Source organism: Asparagus officinalis, chromosome 8, assembly GCF_001876935.1.
Source record: "Asparagus officinalis chromosome 8, Aspof.V1, whole genome shotgun sequence".
Taxonomy (NCBI): domain Eukaryota; kingdom Viridiplantae; phylum Streptophyta; class Magnoliopsida; order Asparagales; family Asparagaceae; genus Asparagus; species Asparagus officinalis.
In genome coordinates this window covers 8,215,010-8,237,561 of record NC_033801.1, presented here as the reverse complement: position 1 = coordinate 8,237,561, position 22,552 = coordinate 8,215,010, and the positions used below count along the sequence as shown (strand labels likewise).

The following is a 22,552-nucleotide window of genomic DNA, read 5'->3' as shown; positions in this document are numbered from 1 at the left end:
CACCCCCGCCCAAAAAAAAAGAAGAAGAAGAAAGAAGGGGGTAAAAAAAAGAACTTTAGAATCATATAGTATCATATTGAAGTTGTTGTTATTGGATTGAAGTTAATTTCATGCTTCACGTGTCCTATATTAATAAGTTATAAGGATTTACCAAATTGTAAGCAAATATCTTTCCTGTAGGTTTAGAATCAAGTAAATCCTAATGTTCAAGTTATTATCAATTTTCAATAGATCTTCATTAGTACTCTTTCTAATTCTTTTTGGTGTCAGATTATACACCGTTGCATGAACTTATATCACAATATGAGTTGTTAAACATGCCGTAAATATAAGTTAGGATATACCAAAGTAATCGAGAAAAAGTGACGATATTCGGTATCGACTTCAACTTCCTATTTTAATCACATTACTCCTTTTAATTACATTTTGATGTTTGATTATGCTCACATGTGAATATTCAATAAATCTTGGTACGAAATTAATTGAAGAGTTTTTTGTGTAAACACAAGACTCAGGTGGTAACTAATGAAAAATCTTAGCTAGATAGATCAGGTGACCTGTCGAATTCATAAGCAAAAAAGGTACAGTGAAAAAACTTACATGCATTCTGAAGGCTATATATCCAACTTTTCTGTGAGAAAAAGGCTACATCAAGTTTGAAACATATATATAAGAAAAATATTGCCATATGATTTTATAGATATTTGGATTTTAGATGAACCGATTTATTATTGAGCTTTAAAGACTTCTCCACTTCAAAATTATGTAAAGAGGAAGAAAAAGAAAACTGATCGAAGTAAGAACTTAATATGCAATCGGTCATTAATAACCTAGTAGCCATGAGGGAAAAAAATAAGATATTAAATCAATAAAATATATGTTAATTACATTATGTTATCTTCCTTTGTCATTTTCTGTTATTATTTTATCGTTAGATGAGTTTTAAATTAATCCGAAAGATGCCGACTTGCTCTTCCATCAGACTTTTTAAATTTTTTTTTAAAGAGAAGATCAGTGTTTAATTAATTCATAAAGAACATATATTATATTCACTTGGAAACAAATAATTTATACCAAAGTCTAAGAATAGGGCTCGGAATCCAATCATGCATGCATGGTATTCCCAAATTTACAGATATTTAAGCATAGAAATAGATGATGTTTGTTATCTTCAAAAAGGAAAAAAAAAAGAAAAAGGAAAAAAAAAACAGATGTTTGTCTCCGGGATCCTAAATATATATTGCTAACTACATGAATCCAAAGCATTGCTTGTCTTTGCTTAAAAACTAAATGTTAATTAATTGACACAATGGCATGAAAGCAATGTCTTTTTTTTCTTTTTTTTTAATTGACATAATGGCATGAAAGCAGTGTATTTTTTGTCTTTTTTTTTAGGTAAATGAAACCGGAATTGTTATTAAAAAAATTCATAACGAAAAGAAATGCTAGAATGACACTGATTCCTGTCTAAGATAGTAAGATTTTTACAGGTAAAAAGGAAAGTAATAAACTTAACCACATATATGCCTTTCGCTTTTGTTACTTGAATACTGGTAAATTATAAATTACTGAGATTTTTACTGGTAAATTTGTTTAGCTCATATTACTACCAAAATGAGAGGGATAATCTCCACTACGAAATAATAGTGGAGAGACCACTACTTTATATGAATCGTTGATTGCATAATTGATTGTTATGATTTGTCTTTAGGTGGAGATTAGGTATGAGTGCAATATATAAGGGTATGACAAGGGCTAAATTTAGAATGCATCTCAATCACTCAAAAAAAAGAGCTTTGCTACATGGACCCAAAATATGAAACCAATAAAGGGGACAAGTGAGGTGTCCTCCTCCTATTGGATAATGAGTTGGCCATCATTAATGATGATCAACTCATTATCCAATAGGAGGGGGACACCTCACTTGTCCCCCCTATTGGTCCCATATTTTGGGTCCTTAAAGAATTTTTCACTTAACAAATAAATAGGGTAGCATGGCAGATGAAATATAGCATCCCGAACTACATGCGTTAAAAATAATTCAATGAATTATTATTTTTTCTAAAAAAATTTCTAAAAGATTTTTATTTATGCGCGTTAAAAATAATTCAAGGAATGGGTGTAAAGTATAAAAGGATTCCATGTTATTTTATGCAAACAAATCTTTCTATATATTTATACAAAGATTATTTGTCTGATGAACATAAAATGGGATATCTGAAGGACAAGGCCACTGAAAACAACATCAAATACTCAGACTCAATTTGGACGAAGCAGACATTTCATGCATGCAACAGGTATGGAGCTCAAAAGACATTGATGAGACAATAACTGTTGTATGTAGGCCTTTAATGTCTGCTTTAAAATAATAATTGCACCCAAAATCTTATGTAGATCTCCTGGCAGAAATGAAGGAGATCAAATAAAGGGTTAAAAAAGAAAATAAAAAAGAGAAGAAAGAAAGAAATCAACTGCACGTATTATTATGTCCATATCCAGTACGTAGCCAGTTCTTCTTTGGCTTGCATCTTAGTTTCAACCACAATTTCCCCGCTGTTATTTTGGTACTTCATGTGGTACAATTGTAGGATACTTTCTTTCAAAGTTCCTGATACAATATTACCCCTGTAGTTTTTTTTGGGTACTTCACGTGGTACAATTGTAGGGTACTTTGTTTCAAAGTTCCTGATACAATATTACCCCTGATAAAAAAATAATTTCTTTTTCTTCGAGGGTAGAAGAGCCAAAAAAGTTTACTCAGTGGGTCTATTAGAAAAAATGAAACTACAGGGTAATAAATTCCAAAGCACCTTACTACAGGGGTCTATGTGCAATTAATCCTTTAAACAATCTCCCAGAAGTCTGTGAAAGGCTTTCAATATCAAAACTCTACACATCTATAAATCAAGCAGAGCCAGAAGAACAAACACATAATGATAATACCATATAATTCTTCTCATGCATAACTTTCAGAATATGGTGCACGCCTAAAAAAAGATTCTTTTCCCCCAATTTATTTGTTGTAGTATCTTCAAAAATAGTGGAGATAGATTGCTCAGTCCCACAAATGTAAGGTGTTTATATCTCGTACTTGAGATTTATGAACATGAATCTTGAGAAAAAGAAAATAATTGCCAAAACTCAAGAATGTAAATGACATCTATAGGCTCACTGGTACATGAAGGCCATCATAGCTCAGTTGGATATCAAGACCCTCTGTTTCCTTTAACTTAGAAAGATCCTCGTTCACTTTATCATGGTCCATCAGATGCATCATACCTAGCAATCAGAAATAGTTGAGATATTACATTTTTTTTGTCTTACTTTCCATCTAATATTAATTTCTACATTAAGAGTTTCTACTGCTAATAGGATTTCAAGAAGGGAAATTTCTAATATACTATGGATGAAGATCATTTATATATATATCCACTGAAATAAAAAACCACATTCATCAAATTCATGACTTCCTTCAATAACAGAGATGAAACTATGTTACTGAAAACAAACTCAAAAAGCAGATATTCTAAGTTGAAAATTGTTCGTGTATCTATATGGCAAAATATGTACCAGTAAAAAGTGTTCTCCTTGGTTGAATTTTTCGAACTTCCTCCAAAGCCTGATAGAGAAAATAATGACAACGGAAAATTTTCAATTATATTTAATTAATTGAGCAAGAAAATACAAATAGTAAAGGGATTAACCCGTGGGAGTCCAAAATGTGTTGATGAAGAACGATCAGGTCGCAGTGCATCCTGAAGATATTTTAAGATGATAAGCATTGTAAGTATTAACGGACAAACTAAATGCAGGTATATCTAATATTATCTCTTGAAATCAAACTTTTGAAGCAGAAAGCTTAGAGCACCATTATAAGGAGTTCACAGTCTTTGAGGAGCACATAAGTTTCTTCTGGTATATCACTAACATCACTGCATAGAGGAATACATTCAGTCAGGCAATAATGCAACATAAAATAATTTGGTACAATAGAGGTCGATAATTGCATTACCTAATATAACATATTTTACCAAACCGAAAACCAAGAGAACGGTAACCTTTGCCATGCCAAACAGGCAGAGGAGTTATCTATAATAGTAACATGCACTGACATTAGAAATAAAATGGATGACGAATAAGTTGAAATGAAATAAAGAAAAAACCAACATATTGCATGATGCATCCTGGATAGCATTTTTGATTGAATTAGAAACAATAATTAGCATTCAAAGCATAAGAAAGAATTCAAGAGAAGTATCTTAAAGAGAAGAAAAACAGGAGGAGGACCTTGCTTCTTCCAGGTCTAGTTGCCATACTTGAGAAGTTTTATCATTTTTTAGCAAGAGCAAGTGATTTTGGGTTTTAGTTCCTTCTGAAGATCAATCACTCCTTCGAACCCATTCTCATGCAATCATCAACATCATTCCAGATAACCATTATAATTTCTTTTCAACTATACACAATAGAATTGCAAAGAATGTTAAAAGAGGGTTAGTTTCACAAAAAGCCCCTAAACTTTGAAGGTATTGCAAATACCCCCCCCCCCAACTTTAGAATTTTCTCACTAGACCCACCTGTAATTTTTCAAATATCACTCCTTCGAACCCATTCTCATGCAATCATCAACATCATTCCAGATAACCATTATAATTTCTTTTCAACTATACACAATAGAATTGCAAAGAATGTTAAAAGAGGGTTAGTTTCACAAAAAGCCCCTAAACTTTGAAGGTATTGCAAATACCCCCCCCCCCAACTTTAGAATTTTCTCACTAGACCCACCTGTAATTTTTCAAATAACTAAAATGTCCTTCAGATAAAAAAAATTCCAAATTTAGTCATTTGTTCTTTACTGGCAATGTACTACTCCCCTCAATAAGGCCTTGTTTGGTACGCAAGAATGAGTGGGAATAGAATGACAATTCTCACCACTTATTCCTTTGTACAAAACTCAAAACTCTTTTTGAAAGCTAGAATGCCCATTTTCACTTTACCTTCATTCCCAATTTATCTGGGAAGGTGCATTTCAATGAAATGGTAGGGAATTGGCATTCCCACTTAAGTGGGAATCAAGAAAATGCATAACTTCCAAGTTCCAAATATGTACATTCCTGTTTCATTCTCTTACTAATTGCACCCAAACGTGAGAACGAAAATTAGTGTTCCATTCACACATAAGTTCCATTGCATACCATGCTTCATTCTATTCTCCGTCACTTGAATCCCACAAGGGACTTTTACTTACTTGCAAATTACAGTTAAGGAGGTCCAGTGAGAAAATTCTAAAGTTCAAGGGGGTTTGTGAGACACCCCAAAGTTCATAGGGTTTATGTGACATAAAAAAATGTCCAGGGGAGCTATGATCAAAACCCCAAAATTTTATGAGGATTTTGTAAAATTAATCCAAAACAAAGAACCTCAATTGACTCCAGTTGAAGAAATAGATTGCTGACTTGCAAATAAGAAATCAAAGATTTTGACTTTGGGGCTATTAGATTAATTTAAGCTTTTTTAGTATAGAAATGGATATATTGTAAAAGTAAGTTACTTAAGTGGAGGATCTAGGCCTAAAATAGTACGTGGCAAAGATAGTTGATTAAGTTAATCCAAACAGAAGGGCAATGAAAAAGTTCTATCTTATGCAGGGTTTATTCTTCTACTTTATTTAATAAATGCATGAGCAATCTTAATCTGTTGTTTATCTGTCTAATATATAGAAGTCCACTATTTATTAGCACACTTTCTCATATTCTTTTAGGGTGCATGCAGCTGTTTTACTATAAAGACATGCTATAAAACTTCTGCACAAGTACTAGAATGTGAACAACCATGAACCATCTTTAAGGAATTGCAACCACTATGCAATCACATTTATGATCACGCATTAAACAAACATCCACTTAGTATGCACATGACTGTAAAACACAAAGAAGCAATTTAAATCAAAATCCTCTAAGAACAACACTTCAAGGTTAACGCTACATAATCTGCAGGAAGATATGGCAGGCAGAGGTCTGGGTTTGGGATTGTGCGGAAGTAGAAGAATGACATGAATGTTATATATGCCCCTTTATATTTTCTCGATTTACTATAGGAAACAACTGCTCTTGTTCTTCCACTATTTCATCATAAATATGATTATTTACTAACCTTAAGATCATGGACGATAAATGGTTCCTCTTTGATTATATTAAATTGCAATGCTGAGACAGCAGCACCAGGTAGAACTACACTTGTGTCCACTAGGTAGTAATGCGTCTTCTTCATCACCTAAAATAAACGCAAGAGGCATAAAAAAAAAGAAATATAAATATAAAAAAAAAACTTACATTACTTGCAAAGTGCAAAAAAGATAATGACTGAACATCACTTACATAAAAATGAAGAGTAACGAAAGGAAAGAAAAGCCCGTAGATGTTGTGGAATGGCAATGCTTTAAACTAAACATACAACTAAGCCAAGCTTTGCTTGATGTATTGAGTAGAAATATTTCTCACAAATACTTACCACTTTCTATGCCGTTTTGACTTACGACAGTATTACATGCTAAACCAGATGATTTAAAAATTGAATATTTGGCAAGAACTCGCATTTTATGAGCATCAATCTACCAGAGATAGTAAAACTGAATAATCAGAAGCCTAGCTATATCGACCACTAAATGTGAAAGGAATTCTAGCTTAAAAATTTCCAACCTCAAAATCTCGTTCTGCCATATAAATTGGAATGTGTGGCTGGATATTGTTTGTCCAATCACGAAGGTCATCAAGACCTGTAAGAAAGAAAATCCATTAATAAGCCTCAAGTACATATAGATCTAGCTCCAAACCAAATTAGCTATACAAAGTTGTTCATTCACGTGTATAATATCAGAAAAACATGATCTTGTAAGGTAGTAAGTATAATCATAATAAAAGATCTAAAATTCTCATCGCAATGACCAAGTTCTGCTGTTCAGTGTGGATACAGTCGTGATTCATGAAGCATTAATTTAAAGCATACAAGAATGCATTGACAATGTTCATTTAAACGTTATAGCCTTATAGGTGCCAATTTTGTAACTTGATTTAATGACATATTTATGGTGGACACGATTGAACTGGATAAAAGCCACATGAAACTTGTGTAAACAGTGGAACATCAACATTGTATTGAAAATAAAGTAGCAAAATTAGAACTATTCTTATCGTATAGCAGAGAGGTTGGGACCCAAAAAGAGCAGCAATATCGAACATCAATAAATACGTGTTACAATATAAAATATGCAGCATAATTTGATTCACTGATACATACTCCATAGTCATCACAATACATAAAATTATACAATATAAGATAAGTGATCCACTATGTGATCTAGTAGCGCATAACTCATAGACCTCGTGTGTTGCGCTCAAATACCAATTGTTGTTGAAAACCGTGTCGAGGAACCAAACCAAACGCCGATCAAAGAGGGTCAAAATCAACCAAAATCAATGCACAAACAAAACACCAATTTTAACGTGGTTCAGCAATTGCCTACATCCACGGGGCAAGAAGGTGATGGGGTTTTCACTAATAGAAAAGAAGAGTACAACTTGATATTACAAATCATTCGAAGGAACAATCTAATCTCACCAACAAAGCTCTTAATCTCTCCAAATAAACCCTAATCAAATAGCTCAGAAAATATCCCTTTTCTGTGCTCCAAATATCTCAAACTCTTGCCTTAAGAAACCCTAGAACGTGTATTGGTATTTATACGCTCCAAATATCTCAAACTCTTGCCTTAAGAAACCCTAGAACGTGTATTGGTATTTATACAAACACCAAAACCAAATAAGAACCTTAAGAAACCCTAGAACGTGTATTGGTATTTATACAAACACCAAAACCAAATAAGAACAGGAAACCAAAACTCAGCTTTGACCCGATTGGCGGTCGACCACCCAAAGCTCGCGGTCGACTGCGATCTAGCGACAGAGACCAAAAAGTCCTACAGGGTCTCACGGTCGACAGCGGCGGTCGACCGCACCAAGTCCAGGCTCATGCTTGAGCCTGTGCACGTTCGCGGTCGACCGGCCTTGTGCCGCGGTCGACCGTGCAGCTCCAAAACAGTTTCCTGTGGTCTTCCAACACCTGTTCTTTACCAAACTTCTTACGGTTTCTTTAATTCTCCACCTCGACGAAGTTTCTACCAAAATTGAGCCGACACCAACCAAGCCAAATGTCTCACTTGCTGCTTCTCAATCCTTAACAAGTCGAGATCCAAACGGGAGCGCGAACACTCACCCAAACGTCGGTATCTACTCATCAAATCGGCTGTATCATAAAGACTGCATACGTATCCTCTTGCCCAAGGAATCAAGCCTTCACGTAGTTCACCCAAACGGCCTCTAAAAACCCTCAATCAAATAGAAAAGTCTGCAACTCTTTCCTAATATCGCCAACGGATCTGTAACTGATAGCGGCCCTAAACTGATACAAATCAAACACCTCCATCAGAGGTGAACCAATGACCGTATTCAAATCATGTCCACCAGCTGTAACCGAATCCAAAACCAATTCATCATCTGCATCCGAAATCAAATGATCTCCAACATATGCCACCTCAGCTGGAATCCCAAATGACGCAGTATGATCTGGAGTATGTGGAATAAGTTTTACCCAACGTGAAGTAGCATCACCCTCCACCTGCTGCGATATACAAATGACCTGATTAGAACTTTCCACCTGCTGAGAGTCAAAAGTGGCATTCCTACTCAGAACAAAATCAAAAGCTCCCAAACGATAATCAAATGAGCCTCCGAATCCCAACGCGCAATCGGATCAAATCTCACATTCTCGATGTGACCAAATGCTGAGTAACCAAATATCCGACACCAACCAAAATCTGAAGCAGCTCCACCAGATCCAATAACTTCTAATACAGCAGTTGGCGACCTATGACTAAGATGACCCAAATATGTTGAAACTCCAAAACTAGAACCAATGCTCGACAACCAATGCCGATCCTTCTCCAGAAAGAAACGATCCATCGAAACTGTCATCTCATCTCGTCACCCCAAAGTCTCCACATCAATGAAGTGTTTCAAGTTGCCATGAGCTCGGTACAAATGTAAGAAAGGACCCCTACCAAAGCTAGAACAACGAGTTATCTTTCTGCCAATACACTTCTTCCAATTGTTGTTGACTTTTAGGACTTTACACCAACGAGAACTGATCGTGACCTAATATTATCTAGAACAATCACCAACTGCGAAAACTACAAAACGATTACCTCCCAATGATGCCTCCTTGAAAGGCCCCCAAATGCCTGACTGAACACCTCCTAAAAGACTCCTCGCTCGATGGATAGAAGTGCCAAATTCTACCACGGTCTTGCTCATCTCAATGTGCTCAAAGGACTTCCATCTGCAGGTCAAAACACTCCTCAACAACCTATGCACTGTTGGCCTTCTTGTTTTAATGATGTTTAACAAACAATTTACTTCTAATGTTGTTTGTCTAGTATATGTGTTTATTTATTTATTGTAGACAAACAAGTTAGAGGATGGATGGAATCGAGCCTCAACGATCATATCAAATGGAGGTTGGCGGAATAGTGATTGAAGCCTATGCAATTCATATTCAAAATCCAAGTTCAAGCTTCATCCGCAAGTTTACCAAGTTAAGCCTATTGAAGATTCAGATCAAGCTTGGGTAACATTAGTTTAGATTTATATTATGTGTGTTGGTACTTTAAGCTCAATTATATATACACACACGTATTTAATTTCTATGTATATATATAATTATATATATACATGCATGTTTTGGTTTCTATGTATATATAGTTTTATATATACATACAAGTTTTTAGTTTGTATGTGTATATATATAGTTATATATATATATATATACATAAATATTTTTGGTGTTTATAAATATGAGATTACATATGTCATATTTATTATTGTGTTTTAGAAAATATTGCATAGAATATGCATATTTGTGAAAATATTGTGTTTCTAGTTTATAGACTTCATAACAACATTTTATATCCTTTATTAAGTCTATAAGAACGTTTGAAAGTGTTTCAAAGTTGTTTGAACTCGTTTTGTAAAAATCAAGTTTTAACAACTTAATGTTCGTGCATGTTTTTACAAAAAAGATGAGTTTTTACAAATAGAAAGTGATATTTAAGAAATTATTTCTCTAACATGTTTATCTATATGTTTAGAAACTTCCCTCAAATTTTTACTATTTTTGGAGTTGATTTACTGTGCCCAATTGATTTTACAAAATCATGTATGTCAGCAGTTTTTCAGAAACTGGGAAATGATTTTTCAAAAATTCTTTCTCTAACATGTTCTTCTACATGTCTAGAATCTTCCCTCAAAGTTTTATAATTTTTTGAATGTGTTTGATATTTTTAAAGAGGATTTAAAGTTGATTTTTACTGTTCATATCAGGTTGTGTGCATGTTATAAGTCTACTCTAAGTCGACTTATATATCAGGTTGTGTGCATGTTATAAGTCTACTCTAAGTCGACTTATTATAAGTCTACTCTAAGTCGACTTATCATAAGTCTACTCTCTAAGTCGACTTATTATAAGTCTACTCTAAGTCGACTTATCATAAGTCTACTATAAGTCGACTTGTTATAAGTCTACTATAAGTCGACTTATAAACTATCTTTCTGCATGTGTTTTTCTTCTGCTGAGTCGACTCATATAAGTCGACTCATATAAGTCGACTTACACAGTAACGGCTAGTTTTCTGATTTGTTTGTTTATGCGTTTTTGGTTTTTTCCTTTGGATTTTTGCTGCAGTTTTGAGTGGGTATAAATACCCCATTGTCTTCAGCTCTTTTTCTATTCAAGAGAATGTTTTAACAAAGTTTTAACAAAGGTTTAAGTTTTGTTTAGTATTTATTTAAAAAGCTTTTAAGCAATTGAGGGTTTAAGTTTGTGAATTTAATTCCACAAGAGTTTGAGGAGATCATCTATTAGAGTTTGAGCAATCAACTATTTTCCCTCCATCTCTTGTCATCTATTAAGAAGTTTTCTAAACTCTTTTCTAGCTTTATATTTATTTGTTTGATTATCATCATATTAAAGCTAGTTTTATATTGAGTTTAGATTTGATTAATCTTATTGTTACACACACCGACTTGAGCTTATTGTATTTGTATTCATAATATATTTGGGGTTGTGAGAGATAGTAACATTGAGTTGAGCCTAATTGAGTTCTCACCTTGTAGAGAACAAATTTATATTTGTGTGCTTAAATTATGAAGTTCACTTTGTAATACACTTGTACACCGAGAGAAGTGTGTGGTGAGGACGGAGTCGATACCGAGAGGAGTGGCGTCGGTGGCCTAGTGAGAGGTGATAATTCCGAGTACTTGAGGGAGTCGATACGTGAGGACCAACACTTGAGGTTGTAGCTTGTGTATGTACTTTGTGAGGATTTGTGAGAGTTGTCGGTTGACTTGATAACCGAGTGTGTAGAGTTTTCGGCTAGCTAGAAAACCGAGTGTGTAGAGAAGTTTCGGCTTCTAAACCAGGTTGTGTAGTGGATTCTCCCCGGGAGTGGGGAGTGGAGACGTAGGACGGAAGGTCCGAACTCCGTGATCATTTTCTTGAGTTTGGGTTTGGCATTGACGCATTTATTCTTGCATATTGTTATATCGCCATTGTTGCATGATCATATTATTTACCCTTGTTTATATTGTATATCCTTGCATATATCTCATAGTATATCTTATTGCTAGGATATAGCCATTTGTTCATATTGTATATTCTTGCTCATAATTAGTTGTATATCTATCTTGTAAGAATATATTTGTTAATAAGTTTTAATTGGCATTTAAATCGGATTAGATTAGCATAAATCCTATTCATCCCCCCCCCCCTCTAGGGTTCTTTCCTAGTGGCATTAGGGTCTAACATGCACGGCATCACCAATCAAATACCCCAGTACCAAACTACGCCACAATCTAGCCAAATCCAATGAAATCGTCAGAGCTCTATCAATCACTGTGCTCCCAAGCAAATAGTATAAGTTACTCCTTCTGACGTCCTTCATCACAATCATGGACCCAAATGTAACATTCAAACGTGCATCCGCCAAGGTCACCCTATAGTCTGCTGCCTCCAAAGCTCCAAATAAAATGATGTTCTTCTTCAACTGAGGACGAACCTCACTCTAACCAACTCCCGAATCACTCTGTCGTTCATCCTGATCCGAACGGTGCCAATACTACCAATAGGGCATTCATGATTATTACCCATGAGTACGAAATCCCCTCTTTCCAACTCCTTAATGCTGGAGAACTAATCCCTTCTAGGACAAATGTGGTATGTAGCACCCGAGTCTAACATCCACTCTGTAGAGTAGACAACACAAACTGACGGCAATGCAGATAATGAGTAGCCCGAAGAATCCGAATCTGAATCGTTACCACTAGTCTTGACAACATTCACCTCTGAAGCCTGAGTAGCTTTCCCCTTATTCTTCCCGACTTGATCATTCAACTTTGGGCATTCAGCTTTCTAATGTCCATCTTCTTTACAAAAAGCACACTGATTCCTACGAATTCCAAGATGTGTCCCTCTAGACTATGACCTTCTACCTCGGTTTGGACCATTTTCTCTTGCAACCAATGCCCACGTTATCGGCTCAATAAAAGTCTCATTGTCCTTCTTCCTAAGTTGGTAATTCACTAATACAGCGGTGACCTCACTATATGAAAGAGATGTCTTCCCATTAATAAGAGTAAGGACAAACGTCTCATATTCCTCGTCGGGCAAGGAACTTAACAATAGCAACGTCTTGTCCTCATCTTCAATAATGACATCTACATTCGCCAAATCTGCAAGAAGCTTCATGTAGTGGTTCATACCTGAGCCTGTGCACGTTCGCGATCGACCGGCCTTATGCCGTGATCGACCGTGCAGCTCCAAAACAGTTCCATGTGGTCTTCCAACACCTGTTCTTCACCAAACTTCTCGCGGTTTCTTCATCGTGTGCATCATATATGTGATTGAATGTGCAATTTGGTTTGCTTCGGAGGGAAAAAAAGGAATTTTAATGTACGCATAACTTTCATTGAAATGAATGGAAATTAAAAATATTTGTGGACTATAGCTCTTGAAAACCGCAAATTTTGATGTACACATTATAAATTCATTTTCCCTCAAAACGAACCAAAATTGATAAAAATCGTGGGTTATAACTCATAAAAATTACGAACTTTGATGTACACATAGTTTATTTATATTTGTTCAAAACAAACTAAACTTGTCAAAAAAAACATAGGTTATAACCCATTAAAATCACAAATTTTGATGTACACATAATAAATTTACTTTCGTTCCAAACAAACCAAAATTGACATAATTTGTGGGTTATAGCTTGTAAAAATCATGAATTTAAATGTACGCATAATTTGTTAACAATTATTTGAAACGAAACAAATTTGACAAAATACATAAATTATAGCTCATGGAAATTGCGAACTTTCATGCATACATAATTTATTAAGATTCATTGAAAATGAAGCAATATGTCAAAAGTCGTGGATTATAAGCCTTTAAAAAAAGGATATACAAATAATAAATTTACTTTCATTCGAATATATCACATTTGTAAAAAAATCGTGGCTTATAGCCCATGAACAAAATCACAAATTTTAATGTACACTTAATAAATTTATTTTCATTTAAAACGAACCAAAATTAACAAAATTTGTTGGTTAAAGCTCAAGAAAATTGTGAATTTTAACGTGCACATGATTTTTTTATATTCAATAAAAATGAACCAATTTTGTCAAAAATCATGGCTTATAGCACATGAAAATCACAAATTTTATTGTATACATAAAGTTGGGGCTTATAGCTCATGAGAATCGCAAATTTTGGTTACACGTAATTTATTTACATTCGCCTAAAATGAACATTAAATTGATAAAATTCGTGGGTTATAGCTCATGAATATCACAAATCTTCATGTACAAATATTTTAGTTACATTCGTTCAAAACAAACCAAAATTATCAAAAATAATTGGTCACTGTCCTTTAAAATCCTAAATTTTGATGTGCACGTAATAAATTTACTTTTGTTCGAAACAAACACAATTGTAAAATATTGTGGGCTATCCCATGCAAATAGTGAATTTTGATATGTGCATTATAAATTTATATTTGTTCTAAATGAACCAAACTTAACAAACTTTGTAGATTAAAGCTTATGAAAATCTCTAATTTTAGTGTACACATGATTTATTTATATTCATTAAAATTCACTAAAAACAAACTAAATTTGTCAAAAATTATGAGTTATAATCTATGAAAATCACAAAATTGATGTACGCATACTAAATTCACTTTTATTTGAAACGAACCAAGGTCAAAGAGGTCATGGGTACAAGCTGATGGAAATTGTGCAATAATTTTACTTTTGTTTGAAACGAACAAAGAATGACAAAAATGATGGGTTATAACTAATGAAAATCACAATTTTGATGTGCTCATAATTTATTCACATTCATTAGAAACAAACCAAAAGTTTTAAAATTTATGGGTTATAGGACATGAAAATCACAACTTTGGTTGCATACATAATAAATTTTTTCCATTCGAAATGATCAGTATTGTAATAGTCATGGATTATAGCTCATGAAAATTATGAATTTTGATGTTAACAATTTATTTGCATTCATTCAAAACGAACCAAAATTGTTAAAATTCATGGGTTATAGCCCATGAAGATCGCAAATTTTAACTTACGCATAATAAATTTACTTATGCTCGAAACAAACCATAATTGTAAAAAATCATGGGTTATACTTCATGAAAATCATACATTTTGATGTATAGAAAAATCGAAAAATTCGTGGAGCATAGCTTATGAAAATCACAAATTTACATGTACACGTAATTGATTTGCATTCATTCAAAACAAACCAAAAATTTCAAAATTCATGGTTATAGCCTATGAAAATCACAAATTTTAATATACACATAATATATTTACTTATTTGAAAAGAACCAAAACTGTTAAAAATTGTTGGTTATAGACTATGAAAATCGAACATTTTGATGTACACATAATAATTTAGTTTTGTAAGAAACAACCAAAATTAATAAAATTCAAGCGTAAAAGTTCATGAAAATTTTGAACTTTGATGTACACATAATATATTCATATTCGTTCCAAATGAAATAAATTTATCAAAATTTATGAGTTATAGCTCATGAAAATCATATGCTACAGATAATAAATATATTTACGTTCATTCACAATGAACCAAAATAATTTATTTACATTCATTCACAACAAATCAAAATTGTCAAAAATCTATGCTATGTATATTTAAAATCACAAATTTTGATGCACATATAATAAATTTATTTCCACCCAAAGTAAACTAAAATAAAAAAATTATGGGTTATAGCTCCAAAAAATTGCAAGTTTTGATATACACATAATAAATTTATTTTCATTCAAAACGAGCCAAAACTGATGAAAATCGTGGGTTATAGTTCATGAAAAGAAAAAAAATTATGTACACATAATTTATTTAAGTTTGTTCAAGTTGAATCAAATTTGAAAAATTCGTGGGTTATAGCTTATGAAAGTTTTGAATTTTGATAAACAAATAATTTATTTATATTTTGTTCAAAATGAACCAAAATTGTCAAAAACTGTTTGTTATAGCCCTTTAAAATCACAAATTTAATGTGTACACATAATATATTTACTTTTGTTTGAAATAAATCACAATTGAAAAATATTATAGGTTATAGCTCATGAAAATTCCGAAGATTAATATACACATGATTTATTTACATTCGTTCAAAACGAACTAAATTTGTCAAACACCGTGAGTTATAGCCATGAAAATCACAAATTCAGATTTAAGTATAATAAATTTACTTTCATTTAAAATGAACAAAAATTAAAAAAATCATGAGATATAGGACCTGAAAATTGCAAACTTTGATGTACACATAAAAATTAACTTTCGTAAAAAATGAACAAAATTGACAAAATCCGTTGGCTATAGCTCAAGAAAATCGAGGATTTTGATGTTTACATAATTTATTTATATTCCTTCAAAATCAACCAAAAAAATTCATAGGTTATAGCTATTATTATAAATAGAGGTAAATAGCCCCGCAATAACGGCGCTAATAGCGTTAGTGGTCCCTTCCCGCTATACTATTGCCCAATAGCGACGACATATTGTGGAATATGCGCTCTCCGTTCGCAAAAGCGGCCAATAGCACGCCCTAACGGTAGATAGCGGGCAATTGCGTGCAAAATTTATTTTTTGACTGCTATTTAAAAGTGGTTTGAAGTTTATTTTTTTAAATTAAATCCAACCTTTAACCACTATATTCCACCGCCTCCCGTGATTTTTAGTGTGCTTCCGCCGCCTCTCGCACCTAACTTAGCACTTCCTCTCACCTCCTTCACCGTGAACTCCTTCTAGGACAGTCCTCTCACCGCTCAGCTTATCTTCTCCAAGACGACGATTCTTTGACTTCTCTTTCGTCTTTGGTATTATGTGATAATTACATGTTTATTTCATGTTTAGGATCTCTTTAAATAATCAAATATGCACTTTTAGATTTTTTAGATTTTTTAATCTTTTTTTAGTATTTACATATATCTAAATTAGATCGCTATTTGATTTTATGTTTTTTATCGCTATTTTGCTGCAATAATCCCAAATAGCATTAGCAATGTCTCACTGATACATGGCACTATCCGCTATCGATAACATTGGTTATAGCCTATGAAAATTGTGAATTTTTGTGTACATATGATAAATTTTCTTTCACTCAAAACGAACCAAAATTGAAATATTCGTGGTTATAGCTCATGAAAATCATGAATTTTGATGTACACATAATTTATTTACATTCATTTAAAATGAACTAAATTGTCAAAATTTATGAATTATAACTTATAAAAATCGCAAATTTTGATATAGACATAATAAATTTACTTTCATTCCAAAAAAATCACAACTGCAAAAATTATGGGTTATAGCTCATTAAAATCACAAATTTTAATGTAAACATAATAAATTTATATTCGTTCGAAACGAACCAAAATTGGCAAAAACCGTAGGTTATAGCTCATAAAAATCACTAACTTTTTTGTAAACACAATTTATTTATATTTGTTCAAAATGATACCAAATTTTCATAAATGATGGGTTATAACGTATAAAAGTTATAAATTTTGATATACACATAATAAATTTACTTCTGTTAAAACGAACCAAAATTAACAAAATTCATGGGTGCTCATGAAAATCGTAAATATTAATGTACACATAAATTATTTACATTTACTTGAAACGAACCAAAAATTAATAAAAATTTGTGGGTTATGCCTCATGAAAATTGTGAAATTTAAGGTACACATAATTTATTTATAATTTTTCAAAATGAAGCAAAATTATCAAAAATCGGGGGTTATAGACCTTGAAAATAACGAAGTTTGATGTACAGATAATAAATTTATTTTCAGTAAAAGCAAACCAAAATTGAAAAGTTCACAGGTTAAAGCTCATGAACATTCGAAATGTGTATGTAAACATAATTTATTTACATTCATTCAAAACGAAGAAAAACTGTTAAAAATTATGGGTTATATAGCCCATGAATATTTTAATTTTGATGTACACATATTGCTTTCATTCAAAATGAACAAAAGTTAACAAATTCATGGGTTATAGCTCATGAAAATCGTGAATTTTTATGTACACAATTTATTCACATTTGTTCAAAACATACCAAAATTGTCAAACTTTATGGTTATAGACAATAAAAATCACAAATTTGATCTACGCATGATAAATTTACTTTCTTTCGAAGAGAACCAAAATTATAAAAAAATCATGGGTTATAGTCCATAAAAATCACAAATCTTGATGTACACATAATAAATTTACTTTCGCTCAAAACTAACTACAACTTATAAAATTTATGGGTTATATTTCATAGAACATCGCGAATTTTGATGTACATATAGTTTATTTATATTCATTCAAAACGAATCAATTTTGTCAAAATTCGCAGGTTATAGCTTAAGAAAATCATGAATTTTGATGTACACATAATTTATTTACATTCATTCAAAACAAATAAAAGTTGTCAAAAATCAGGGGTTATAGCCCTTTAAAATCGCAAATTTTGATGTACATATAATAAATTTACTTTTGTTCGCAATGAATCATAATTGTAAAAAATCATCGGTTATAGCTCATGAAAATCGCAAATTTGAAAGCTATAAAAATATGAGAACTTGCAGAAATATTTGAAGACTTAAATGCTAATGAATACATGAAAGGAAATGAGATTTGACTATAGAATACCACTTGAAAATTATGAAACAACAGTTAATGTCTAGATAAGATATATTGTTCCAAAAAAAATAAGAAGACCAATAACACCGCAAGACATGGTAGTTTCCACAAGGCCTCACAAATATCCATGATATGCATAGAGTATTTATCAACTACCCGGGATAGCATGCAAAGTACCTCCAATTGCATCAGCATGGGAATGGGTAATAATGACTGCATCAATTGTTCTCAACCTGACAGAGGTATAACTAAGTTAAAAAAAACAAAACAAAACATTCAAATGCATGATATAATTGTCAGTAAACTCAGAAGTTATAATTAAATATAAAATGTTTGGTGAACATAGGATGCATTTAAATGCTTAAAAACACTATTTCATTGTGATGAAAATTTAAAACATTCAGATGTAATTTGTGCATCTATAAAATCACTTGTGCAATAAGCTATAACAAATTACCCATGACAAGTTATTAAGTTGGCACTTGCAGATCCCACCCGCTAACAGCTATATACATCATAAACCCATAACATTATTGATGAAGTACACTGGAGATAGAGTGCAGTAGGTTGTGTTAATATCCAAAGGTAGTTTAGCCAATTTATTTTTAATTTTGACTCATGTTGCACAACCAACTTAAGTCTTGGATGAAGAGTATCATGAATAGTTGGTGCGATGACCTGTCATTTTCTTCATAGCTTGTTAGATCTGAGCATAGACAAATCAACATTAATATATTGAATTTGTCTTACTGCTATCTTAAATCTATATATAACTATTTTAATTTAATTTTTATTCCTTTGGTTTTTGATTCTCAAAAGTAATAATGAAAATTTAAGGGAAAAGGAAGTTGTGTATAATTGTAAGCAGATTTGTTATCCATATTCGGAAAGAAAATCAACTTATTCTGGGATCTGCATATGTAATGGATGAACATTAATATCTACTTTGAAGTGATATTCAGAAGAGATCGGATATATACAAATGCACCATTCCAGCTAATGATAAACTATAAATCAAACTTTAGGCTCTCAAATTTGATTCAAACTAAAAGATTTCAGAAATGGTGTTGATCAGATTTTGCCATGTAGACCCATCAAAACAAGTATGAGATTATTCTGGGTACTTGCAAACTGTCTGCCTTGGATTATAGCAAGTCACTTCTGCATCCTTAAGAAAGAGAATTTTTTTTTGGCATAGTTCACACATTGGCATTTAATAGATGCAAAATAACAATAATGATAATAATATCAATAATGATAATAACAGTAATAGCTGTACTAATAACAATAAGTCCAACATAAAAAATAAACAGTGTCCCATATATTTGAGAGCATGACAAGGTACACCACACAAATATAGCATAGTTCGATCAGAGAAACAATGGTAGTAAAATACTTAATTGTATAAATACATTGCAGAAGTGGATAAAATGGATTCTTACCCAAAAGTGGGGAACCACTGAAGAGCACTATGGTAGAAAAATCTGCACATCATATGAAGTTACATCTTCATTATATGCACAAGGAGACACAGATCAATTGACAGATCACGTGGTATAAAATATTGCTTTTCATTTGGTTCATTTATCACTTCAAGCTATGGGCTTCAAGGGTGCTATATTTTGCCCATGATACTACTCCCATATTAGAGCTTGAGCTTGATCCATTCTTTTAGGGTCATAATCAACTTTCCTTTCTTTTAATTGTTATAGTGGTAATAAAATTGGTTTTAAATATTAGAAAAATTAAACTGTTCTAAAGACCAATTTTGCTCAGGTGATGTTTCCAAGTGTAGAGTAATTGAGTCCAAACTTTAGCGTGTGGGCTTATACATATACAGCCTATCAAATAAAAAATGCATTATGCATTCTTAGTGTGGAGAACTAACCACCAAAAGCTTTGGTAATCCACCACTGGAGGATTATGATATGTCCAATGATGGAACAAGTAGTTATAAGCTAAAATGACAGAGAAGATGATGGAACAGAATAATCTTTAATTATGGTGCAGTAGGAGCATACATACATATAATAGCAAGCATGTGAGGATAAACAGAAGATTATTCATTTCTCATCTAAAGGATTTTACCATAGAAACAAAGTTGAAAAAGTGTGTAAAACCTGAAATTTTTTCATGAAAGAACTATATTAGTATATAAAAATAAGTTTCCAATTTAAGGTTGCCAGGTAATGAAGTGCAAGAATTATGTAAAATGCATCTGAAAGTACTGTTCACTACAAATTTTATTTGAGCAATCCATCTTGCATTAACTTTGACACTTGAGATGTAGAAGAGATCATATGTCATACATACTTGCCAGCATCTATAAGAATGTTATATCTTCCTAGAGAGTTGGCATAGCGGACAAGGATGCTTGTGTTACGTCTTCTATTTTTATTGCCTGGTTCAGCTGCCTTTGAGCAAACCTATAATAAACAATTAGAATGAATGAACAAGGTGTTTGCAAAAACAATATGTCAACGTAACAAGATCTATTAGCAAATCTAAGAAGCTCACACATCCATACCACACATGTTTTTGTGGGATGAGTGAGGCAGCTCACTCGAGGAATGCCTTCACTTGTTCCTGTGCCTAAAAAGATGATTTCAGACTGTTCTATTGTTGCCTTTGTATCAACTAAGTCTGAAAGGGACAAAGTTAGTGCATTAAATTGAAGGAACAAGAAACTGTTTTCTGGGACCTCCATCATAGGTCTTTGGGAAATAAGAGGACATAGGAGTTTAATTATAAGTACAAACTTAAAATCTGATGCATGATAGACATATAATCCAGATAACAGAATTGTATGTGTGCACGCATGCGCATGTGCATGCGTCAGTGCGTGTGTGCGCATGCGTGCTTATGCGTGTGTGAAACATTGTAACACCTGAACTTCATAGGACGCCCATTTACTAGTGAACTTCACATATTTAACTGCTTCTTAGTTCTTATGTATGACTAGGGACTAATTTCTTCTTCTCATTCAGCTTCTATTTCTCATTCTTTGCTAATTTGATGATGGATGTCGATATTTAGTACTGAAATAGCCTCAGGAAGTCACAGTCAGAAGGGGGCCATGAAAAACTATAAGAGATTAAAAATCAACATTAAAGTGAATTTTCAAATATCATTTTAGGCTGGTTATCTGATAATTTGTACCCCTAACTACAATTAAGGTTAGGATTTACTTATACAACATTATTATCTAACTCTTCTCACCAGTTTGATCTGGATTTTCTATGTCACCTTCCTATCTAGACCCTTCTACACAAAATCAGACCTTCTATACTATTAAATCTTTCTGGTCTTGCAAATAAACAGTTTGCAAACCGAAGCCCTCTGACATTTTGTGTTGATTTATGCAAACTGTAAACTGTGAATGCAAGTATATGTATTCTGTTCCTGGCAATCATGCATGGCACTGTGGCAGATGCCATTGACATTTCTTTGTAGGAGAGAAGATTTTCAGACCATGCAAACAAGAGTATACAGTAATTATTGAGTTACAGAACGAACCTCATCTGTAATGGGACCTTAGTCAAGTACATTAAATAATGAATATTATTCTTGTGATAATTGTCATCGCAACATAGATATCAAACAATCATGATTAAAACTACTTAAACAAATTAACAACTATACTAGTACAAGACTAAATAGAAATGTGCTCAGCTTTTCCTACAATGTGCGTGAAAAACTTGCTTGCACTGCTATTATCGTAATGGTCTCTACATTGTTTCTCCTTATAAGCACACAGAAAAAGAAACTACTTAGAGAACCATCGTCAATTTTGCTCCAATATTCTTCCACATTCAACTTATGCATACCAAAACCACCCAGCATTAAATAAAGCCAACAACTATGTTGGGAATTAACCCATCAAACATCGAAGTGCCATCGATCTACTTGTGGGTTCGAAGCAAGAATCAAAGAATCCTCAGAAACCTATGACTCTAAAATTACCCAACAAAGAACACAGCCCAGCAAATCCAACCACAGAAACAAAGAACCCTTAAAGACTCACGATCAATATCTTGACTATAAAATGAAGTATCTCATTGAGGCAATACAACGAATGGTTTAGATGCATCGAGAAATGAAAGCAGAGAGATAGAGAGAGAGAGAGAGAGAAGGGGAATTACTAGACTGCAATCGAGCGTGAGGAACAAGCTGGCGGCGGAGGGAGAATGAGGTGGCGGAAGTG

General features: G+C 32.9%; 1 protein-coding gene across 1 annotated transcript; it reads right to left on the bottom strand.

Moving 5' to 3' along the window:
- On the bottom strand, positions 2,978-22,548 carry LOC109820795 (putative hydrolase C777.06c; the record flags this gene model as incomplete). Its single annotated transcript, XM_020386993.1, has 12 exons — positions 2,978-3,279; positions 3,571-3,619; positions 3,705-3,755; positions 3,869-3,932; positions 4,013-4,089; positions 6,151-6,270; positions 6,696-6,772; positions 18,526-18,581; positions 19,791-19,832; positions 20,662-20,774; positions 20,876-20,991; positions 22,491-22,548. Coding segments are annotated over 12 exons (942 nt in total), but the record flags the coding sequence as incomplete, so codon positions are not given.